This window comes from Octodon degus, unplaced genomic scaffold (genome assembly GCF_000260255.1).
Source record: "Octodon degus isolate 3935 unplaced genomic scaffold, OctDeg1.0 scaffold00033, whole genome shotgun sequence".
NCBI classification, from domain to species: domain Eukaryota; kingdom Metazoa; phylum Chordata; class Mammalia; order Rodentia; family Octodontidae; genus Octodon; species Octodon degus.
The window spans coordinates 15,526,944-15,535,982 of NW_004524609.1; the positions used below are offsets into that span (position 1 = coordinate 15,526,944).

The window sequence follows — 9,039 nt, forward strand, 5'->3', positions numbered from 1 at the left end:
TTGTGTGTGTGGCCAGCTCAGCCCACCAGAGGGCAGGGCTGGCTGGCATGTGGTGCTGGGGGATTGAACCGCGGTCCCTATGTTTTGCTTAGCTTAGCTTGTTCTAAGTAGGTGCTTTAGACCACTGAGCCATCTCACCAGCCCTAGCCTTCAGTCTTGATACTAAGTTACTTGCACCCTTCCTGAAAGGAGTGTGAGGCAAAAGAACTGTATTTCCATCAGCAATTCAGTTTCAAGCCTAAGGTGAGGTACACACACATCCCCAACACCTTTCCTGTCGGGCTGTAGGCCTCCAGCCACTTAGAACTGACCCTGCTCTTTCACCACCTCTGGGGTGGAGCCCTGGGCAGGGACTTAAGCCTGGGGATGCAGCCAAAGCCCACCCTTTGCCTTCTTTTGCTTTGAACTTATGGCTCAGCACAGACAACAGCCGCTCAGATAGACGACTCTGTAGCAGGGGTGCTGGGTATAATCTCCAGGGACACCCACAGGCTCTGCAATTGACACACAAGTGACTGTGGGGACATGTGGAATTTAACCACGGAGAAGGGCACACTTACCAGTAGGAAGTGTCTCAGCAGGACCCTCTTTCCTGATGAGGAAATGCAGAATGCTCTGGCCCCCAAGTTTCATGTATAAGAATTGCCAAGTACCTATTTTTCTACAATTTGACATTTGCTCTCTACTCCATAGGTCTCGGGGAGGTTTCTGTGTTAATGTAACACAATTTTACACACAACAGGTTCCACAGCGCATCAAACCATCTCCGCAGCTGAAAGGGTCTCTGACGGACCCTTTCAAGTTTGGGCGGTAGTCCTGAGTGGGGCACACACGTGGCTGGAGGGGGAGGACGGTGGTGGGATTTGGTGCGCCAGTTGCCAGGAGAGGTGTCCATACTCCCCAGTATCCATCTGGACAACTCAGTCTAAGGTTCTTTTGACTGGGAGGCACAGTCTCACTTTCTCCTCATCAGAAGTAGTGGCTGGTGTCCTGCCTTAAAATTTGTCAACAGACACAATACCTACATCTTTGTATAAATATATGTATCTATGTGTGTAGGTGTTCATTTCTCTATATGTATGCAAGTTGCAAGCAACACAAAAAATACCATATGTGAAACCCTGAAAATACTGATTCCAGATACATTATTAGAGAAAATATATGCATAAATACATATTTGTACATTATATGTTCAAACACACAGTGAACAACTAGTTTTTGCTCCAGTGACTTGCTCACTAAATGAGGAGCTGTACAGAGTATGTACAATACTCAGAGCAAATAAATGGTCACAGGAAACTCCAACCTAATGACTTTTTTATTTGTGTAACTCCTACATACAGTAGTATAATGTATAATATAAAACTATAATACTGTACAGTATAATTAGCCAAAGATACAGTACTGTACAAACAATGTGTACACTACCAAAAAAGAAGTTAAGGTCCTATAATCAAGAAATAGTTACAGGGGCTGGTGAGATGGCTCAGTGGTCTGAAGCACCTACTTAGAACAAGCTAAACTAAACACAGCACAGGGACCGCGGTTCAATCCCCCAGCACCACATGCCAACCAGCCCCACCCCCTGGTGGGCTGAGCTGGCCACACACACACAAAATAAACAAACAAACAAATAAATAAATAAATATTAAAAAAAAAGAAATAGTTACATAGCCAGGATACATAAGTACAAATAGTCATATAACAGGTAGGGTTTTAAGTGAGGAACACCTGTGTACATAAAAGTACACATTTGTACATGAACTGTATATTTATACACATGAATTTTATGCATTTACAAAACTCAATATAGGTATTAAACAACACATGCACACGCATGTCTCCACAGCAAAGACATTTGCCATTTTAGGTTTTTGGTTGTGCTGTAAATTAGTACACTATTGTAGAAACTGTTCTGCAGATTGCTTTGCCCTACGCCAGCTCTGAAGCTAAGGGTACATACATTTCTCTTTATTTTTTCCCACTTCTTGCACGGCATGCCTCCACCCTCCTGTTCATAGCCACTGGGGGCATAGGTGAAACCAGGAGGGTTACCAATGAGAATGAGTTTGTTAATCACTAACATAATTACCTCATCACCTGCTTCTTTTGTAACTGTATGGTGAAATTATTGATGGACCTATCCAGCAAACTGATCAGCAAGCTTCACTGAATAAAGGTGTTAAGATCCTACACTAGGTCCCTTGATCCTTTTCAGGAAGTTTTAGTCATTCTCTGATGTTTTTCAGGAAGTTTAAGTCATTCTCAGGATCTTGTGTGCTAATCCTAATATTTTTCAGTTTGTCACAAAGATATCCAAAGAGCTCTATATTCAATCCATAGGCAGAAGGAAGAGGATGAAATAGTAGTGAAGGAGGGGAGGGCAAGAGGGAGAAGGCAAGTAGGGGTGTGTCAGGGGAATTTGTCAGGGAAGAGCATTCACATTCCTCATTCAAATCAAGCCAACTCTGGGTCTGGAGCTGCGGGTCCACTCTGGCTTTCTCCCACTTTCCCTGCCTTACCCTGCAGTGCACTCCAGGGTGAGGTGATCCTTAGGCCCTGCCCAACCTGCTGCCCAAAACCAGCACGGAGGAGGTAGAATAGGCTCAGGGTAGATGAGGTGAAGGGCAGCTCAGCTTCCCTTCCAGTGATTGCCCCTGGGCGTGAGCCTGGGGCTGGAGCAGCTCCTCCACCATGCCTTGATCTTCCTGTGTGTTCAGCTAGAGGCTTTCTCTCCCCCTCCTGGCACACAGGCCTGGGCCAAAAGATCAATAGGCTCAGGCCGAGCTCAGGGAGAAGGGTGGGCATTTCCATGGCATCATAGTCAATGCCCGGCTGTCCCTGCCAGGTCGCCTACGGCCCGGCCATCTGAGGGACTCCATGTTTCATTCAGAAACTACAATCTTGCTGTCTGGGGACCACTCCCGTGGATCCCACACATCTCTGCAGAAACCTGATCCCTGGGTCTGACACGCTTCCTCTCTGGCAGGCCGCTCCCTAGGCCAGAGCATGGCGACGAGGGAGCCTCAGCAGCTCGTAGCTGAGAACTCTTCATACCTGTTGCTCTGAGCTCCTGGGAAAGTCCCTAGAGCAGGCTGTAGACTGCAGTGAGTCTCTTTCCCCCAAACTTTTGGACCATGTTGTTTGGAATGTGACCCCAAAAGCCCATGTTTAGGAAACTTAGTCCCTAAAGTCATGTGTTAATGGTATTTGGAGGCGCAAACCTTGGCAGGTGATAAGGATTGCATGAGGTCAGGAGGGTGTTGTGGCTTTATAACAGGAAGGGACCTGGGCTCAAATCTGGAAGGTTCTCACCGGATGCTGAGAGTAGCACCATACCCTTGGGCCTCCCAACAGCCAGCATGACTCTGAGCCCAGGAACACCCTACCTCTGACCTGTACCCCCATTCCCAATCATCTTTCTTTTCTTTTTGTATTTTAGGGAAGGGTCTACAGGGTGTTCAGTGTCACTACTAGATCAGACATGTAGTGATCTGTCTGCTTACAGCCTCCCAAGAGCTGAGATTGCAGGGGCCTGCCACCAGACCCAGACTCAGTGCGCCCCGGGGGCGGGGCCGGCATGGTACACCACGGATGGAACCTGCGGCGCTCGGCATGACAGCTGCTTTAGTCCGCTGAGCTATCAGGCCGACCCTTTGCATCCAGGTTTATGAACCCTGCAGGAGACATCCTGAGCTCCCCCACCCTGCAAACCAGGGTTCAAGAAAGGAGTAGGGTCCATGCTCTAATTCTGGACTCACATAGCCTGGGTTTAAACTGCAGATTATGACCTTCTGTCCCGTTGCCCTTGTAGTTGTCTCGCTTGGGGCGAGGAGGAGGTAATAACAGAGTTGTTACATCTGAGTTAACCTAGCAGGAGTCCAGCTTGCTGGGCAAGCGTTGTACCGCTGAGCCAAATCCCCAGCCCCAAGTGTAGCTCTTCTTGATCATCTCATTTGCAACTAACCACACAGCAGCATCAGGGACCTGGTTAAGGACACGGGATCATGTTCTAGATGGAGCTGCCTTGTTCTTGGGAGCCAGTTCTAACAAGGTAAAACTCGGTGGCTCAAGTAATTCAGATCCTTTTCTGCCCCAGCCCCCAGCGCTCTGCCCTAGAATACGAGCCTCGGTCGAAGCAGACCTCCACTTCTTCTGCACACCCTGCTCCTTAGGCCACAGGCCTTGGCACATGCTGTCACTTCTGCTTTCTACTGCCTCGGTTTTCCTGCTGTGGCCTGGGGAATACCATAGGGAGTGGTCTGTCTCGGAAGCCTTCCCTGACATCCCAGGGCGGGGCTGGGGCAAGGTGAGCTGCTCTGACACCAACAGAAGCTTGACCCTCTTCACACTCAGATGCAATGAGAGGTCTCCGTCCAGCAGGAAGGGACCACACCGCCAAACAGCTGCACTGCTCCTCATCGCCTCTGAGCCACCCTCTGCACACTACTCTGGTAATCCATGAGCGGACTCACAGGCCAGCAGCACCTAAGCTGGTCCTGCCCCGAGAAACTGCTGCTCACCTTGAACAAAGCAAAACAAAAAACAAACCAAAAATGTTTGTTATGAGACTACGTGCACTGACAAAAATGTGTATAAAGTGCCTTGGATGATACAAGGGTGGTGACTATTTTTCTCTTTTTGTCTTTTTGAGGAGGGTCTTGCTATGCAGTTCAGGCTAGCCTTGAGCTCACTCTGTAGCCCAAGCTGGTCTCACACTTGCAAGGATCCTCCTGCCTCAGCCTCATGAGAGCTGGGATTATAAGTGCCTGGCTATATGATTTTAATGCTTTCTTTTTGGGTACTGGAGGTTGAGCCTAGTACCTTAAGCACACTAGAAAAGCACTCTGCCACTGAGACACACTCCATGTTTATTTCTGACATAAGCGTTCATTAACTTGCCCAGCTGGGCTGTGAATTATGGATCCTTCTGCTTCACCTTCATGAGTAGCTGGGATTCCAGGCTGTGCCCACCATGCCTGGCTGGTCCCTATATTCTTGTGATGTCACTACGATGCTCTTATTGCGGTACTTCAGTTCCCGTTTCATTTTTTTACCCCGATTCTGATCACAAAACCAATTAGTACAAGAACCAAATCAAATTTAATGATTAGGCTCAATGTTGCCCTTATGGGGAAATGTGATTCACTTTTTAGCCAGTTTGGTTTGTGACCAGAATCATGGAGAGAATGGAGTTTGTGAACCGCGGTACTGCTGAAATTACTAGGCCTGGAAGGTGATGTACCTAGGGCAAAGGCCAGGGCTGTCCTGGAGGCGCTGGGCCGTACACTGGCCAGGCTGATGATGGTAGCCTCCCACTGGGTGTCCACCTGCCCCTGTATCTAGGCTGGACTGGCCCAGGACACTGCCATCCATGGGCATCTCTGCCTCGTGGTCATTTCAGTGTTCTTTAGTATTTCCTATATTTTACATTTTTTTCAGTGAAATACGTTATATTATGACAAAGGAAAGAAAGTGTTATCCTTTTTAAAATAAGGCTTGCTCCTACACATGTATGATATGTGTGAAGTTAAACATGTGTGTCATAGATGTGGGGGTTAAACTGCATTTTGCGGGCCAGCATGTCTGTCCTGATGCCACAGGCACCAGCTGATATGACAAATCAGGGAAAGGAGAAAGAGAAGTACAGCTGCCGGTGGGAGGACTGCGCAGGGCGGGCCCGTGGCCAGGGACCAAGGAGCAGAGGATAGGTGGCTACCTGGCAGAGCTGCATGCACAGGTGGGCAGAGGCAGGGAGGGACGGGAGGAGCCCTGACAGCATGAGGAGGCATGCAGTGGAGGACAGAGCTGGGCTGCGCCCAGGGGCAGGCGCCTGCTGGGGAGGATGCGCACCTGCTCTGCTGGCTCAGGTGTGCCTCCCCCTCTTCCTAGTGGCCTCCTGGAGCTGGTTGTGCTCTTCCATGGCACGCTTCTGTAGGTCCAGCAGTTCCTGCAGGACTGGGAACGGCCACAGGGCACTCAACGCCTTGCCCTCCTTCCCATCAAGGGGGCCCTAACTACACGAGGGACGTACCTTGCAGCTGCTCATCTCGCTGCCGAATGCCCAATTCCAGCTCCTGTGTGGTGGTGAGGTGCAAGGCTTCCACGTGGGAGGCCAGCTCCTTCAGGCTGCTGGACAATTGTTCCATCTGGGACCTGGAGGAGGATTGAGACACCTTGTCCTGGGGATATCCAGGCCTGAGACCTTGGGTGGGCAGGGCTGGGGTCACACATATCATGTGAGGGAGGCGGCCCTGGTGACGGCATCGATCTCTCGGTCCCTCAGCCACTTCAACTGCTGTAGCTGTTCCTCATGGTCCTAGCGCATCTCCAGGATGGACGCCCTGATAGGAAGCGGTGGGGCAGGCCCAGCTCCTCCATTCTGAGAAAGGCCACATGGACAGATGGTACAGAGAGCACCAGGAGAGCTCTTCAGGGAAGGTGCAACCCTCCCCCTCCCCCACAGCTCTACCTTAACTTTCCCGGCTCCCGGCGCCTTTTCTTTCTTGGTGTTTCAATGCCCTTTGCATCAATTCCTCCTGTTATTTGGTAAAGGGCCCTTTTCATAGGAAACAAGAAATGTGTGCAGGCTGGCCAAATAGCTCAGTGGATTAAAGCGCCTGCTTAGGCAGATGCAGGGGCTGGAGGTTCGATCCCCAGTGTGCCCTGCTGATCCCGCCTCCCCCAACGCTGAGAGGATTAAGACTAGGCGTGATGGTGCATGCCTATAATCCTGCTCTTTGGGAGGCTGAACACAGCAGAATCACTACTAGTCTGATCTATGTAGTAAGACACTGTAGATGCTGCAGACCATTCCCTAAAATAACCGCCCGTTTTTTTTTTTTTTGTTGTTGTTGTTGGGAAAAAAAACAACAACAGAAGCAAGCTGTGTGGATAAGCCTTTGTGGCTAGCCATTTGGGCAGTCTTAAAAGCACTATTCTATCCCCATGACTATAGGTATCTTGTTAGTATCGCTCTCGCCTAGAAAGCAACCAAACCAACACACCAGCACAGCAGGTACATCTCTCCCAGGTGGAGCTAGTCAATAGCCTCCACTGGGTCAGCAGGAGAACGGATTAACCTATGTCTGCCTGGGCCCTGGGACGCTTTCTTGCTGCTACCATGCTCTGATCAGATACTTAGGGACACTTTGAGCCTTGTGTATGCCACCTCCTGCCTCAGTGGAGGGGCAATGGGCCAGTGTGGGCAGTCACTGGTCCTCACCTCATGGGCTGAGGAAGGGCTAGAGCCCTGTGCTAAGGTTGTAGGCCACAGCCTGGGGCTCACGAGCACTGTTCTCCTCTGGCCACTCCTTGACAGCTGGCTCCCACCCACCACCCAAGTCTGTTCTCACTGCTGCAGCTCCAGAAGCTGAATCCTCTCTTGATCTTTTTCCCGCTCAGCTGCGGCCAATGGGTGCTGGTGCTGAGCTATGAGCTCAGTGCAAGCCAGCGCAGTCTCGTGGAGGTGGGACAGGTACTGGGCTGACAGTTCCTCATTCTCTCTTTGGAGACGCTCCTCCCACTGCTGGTATGATGTCTCTAGCACCTTGATGCGACTTCTGCTGAAAGGACACCTCCCTAAAAGGTCTCCTAGCACATCACTGTGGTCTTGCAGCTCAAGGGAGATCCAAGCCAGCCCTCGGACAGGTCACGGACAGCGGGGTGGGTACCTGTGTGCACTCTCAATGAGCTCTAGGTCTGCCTGGTGCCGCTGCTGCCAACTCTCCAGCAACACCCTGTGCTGAGCCTGCTCTAGCTCCAGCTTCCGCACCTAGGAGACAACAGAGCTGCAGGGTAGCTCAGGCGCAGCATTCCCCACATCTACGCTTCCTGCTGCTTTGAGCCTCATCCTTCTTCCTTCCTGGTAAGGCTTCTACTGCACTTACCACTATCCACAGTCTCCACTGCTAGGTACTTTGAGGCCCTCCTCACCTGGGCCTCCAGCTCTGCCAGCTGGGCCGGGCACTGCAGCAGCTCCGCCTGGAGTGGACCAGTGTCGCTCTGAAGCTGGGCCTGGGCTGCCAGGATTGCCTTCTGGTATCCTGTGCCTGGCGGCAGATTTTGTACCAGGGACAATGGGAGAGGACAAGAGCCATTCTAAGGAAGGAGGTCGCTGAGCGTGGCTACTCCCTGGCCCTCTGCTCACGGGACTGCCTGGCCTTGCCCCTTATTTGTGGCTAAGCTGGGAGAGGACCAGACCAACTGAGCGGTCAGCAGCACCCACACTTTTAACCGGTCATGAACGTGGTTGCCCGCCCCCTCCAGGTCCCAGCCAACAACTTGCGGCCAAGTGTTGGAGACACTGTGGCCCAGTGCAGCCTCCAGCTTTGGAGACAAGTAGCAGTCATAGTTATGACAAAAGCTTCTGACACTGGCCCTCCTATCAAGTCTGAAGGCCACAGGTTAAAACTAAGCTGGTCCTCACCCACCATCTCCCAGGAACATAATCCTGAGTACCACTTTTCTTTTTTGTGGAATCAAGTTTTAATGAATTTAAACACAAGGCACATGTCTAGGTGTACATAAATTATAATCACTTCTTGCTTTTTCTTTTACTCCTTTGGACAGGAATGACAAAATGTTTGGTCTCAGTCTTTTGTTGTTCACTGGTCTTGAACTCACTGTATAGCACAGTGTACTCGGAACTCACAGTGGTCCTCCTGCCTCAACCTCCTGAGAGCTGGGATTATAGGCATGCACAACCACAGCCAGCTTGGTCTCTTTCTTAAGAACTTCCTTAATCAGGCCTTACAATGTTTTTTTTAAGAGGTGATCGTCAGAATTTCCACAATTTCCTGCAATGAAATTTTCTGCATTTCTTTTCTGCCTGCCTATACTAACAGGTCTCTTAGACCCTCATGTGTTTGCTGTGATTAAATGATGCTTTTAATTTCCCCATCTACACAGACCTTCTTCTTTGGTTTCTCCAAAATAGTATTCTGTTCTTCAAGTGTGTCACAACAGTCCCTTTTGGCTTTTGTTTCTTCCTTATGGACTAAATGTGGGTGCTCAATGCGTCCTCTACGAACAAAATGC

At 50.2% G+C, this 9,039-nt stretch overlaps 1 protein-coding gene across 1 annotated transcript in view; it reads right to left on the minus strand.

The window, feature by feature from the left end:
• Nucleotides 1–5,866: 5,866 nt before the first annotated feature.
• Nucleotides 5,867–9,039, minus strand: part of LOC101579667 (fas-binding factor 1-like) — a 4,463-nt gene continuing 1,290 nt past the window's right edge. The window contains exons 2-7 of the mRNA XM_023714126.1: nt 8,203–8,328; nt 7,936–8,100; nt 7,674–7,774; nt 7,356–7,565; nt 6,035–6,156; nt 5,867–5,958 (exon numbers count right to left, since the gene is read on the minus strand). Coding sequence (XP_023569894.1) covers nt 5,867–5,958; nt 6,035–6,156; nt 7,356–7,565; nt 7,674–7,774; nt 7,936–8,100; nt 8,203–8,328 — 816 coding nt within the window. The remainder of the gene's footprint in view (nt 5,959–6,034; nt 6,157–7,355; nt 7,566–7,673; nt 7,775–7,935; nt 8,101–8,202; nt 8,329–9,039) is intronic.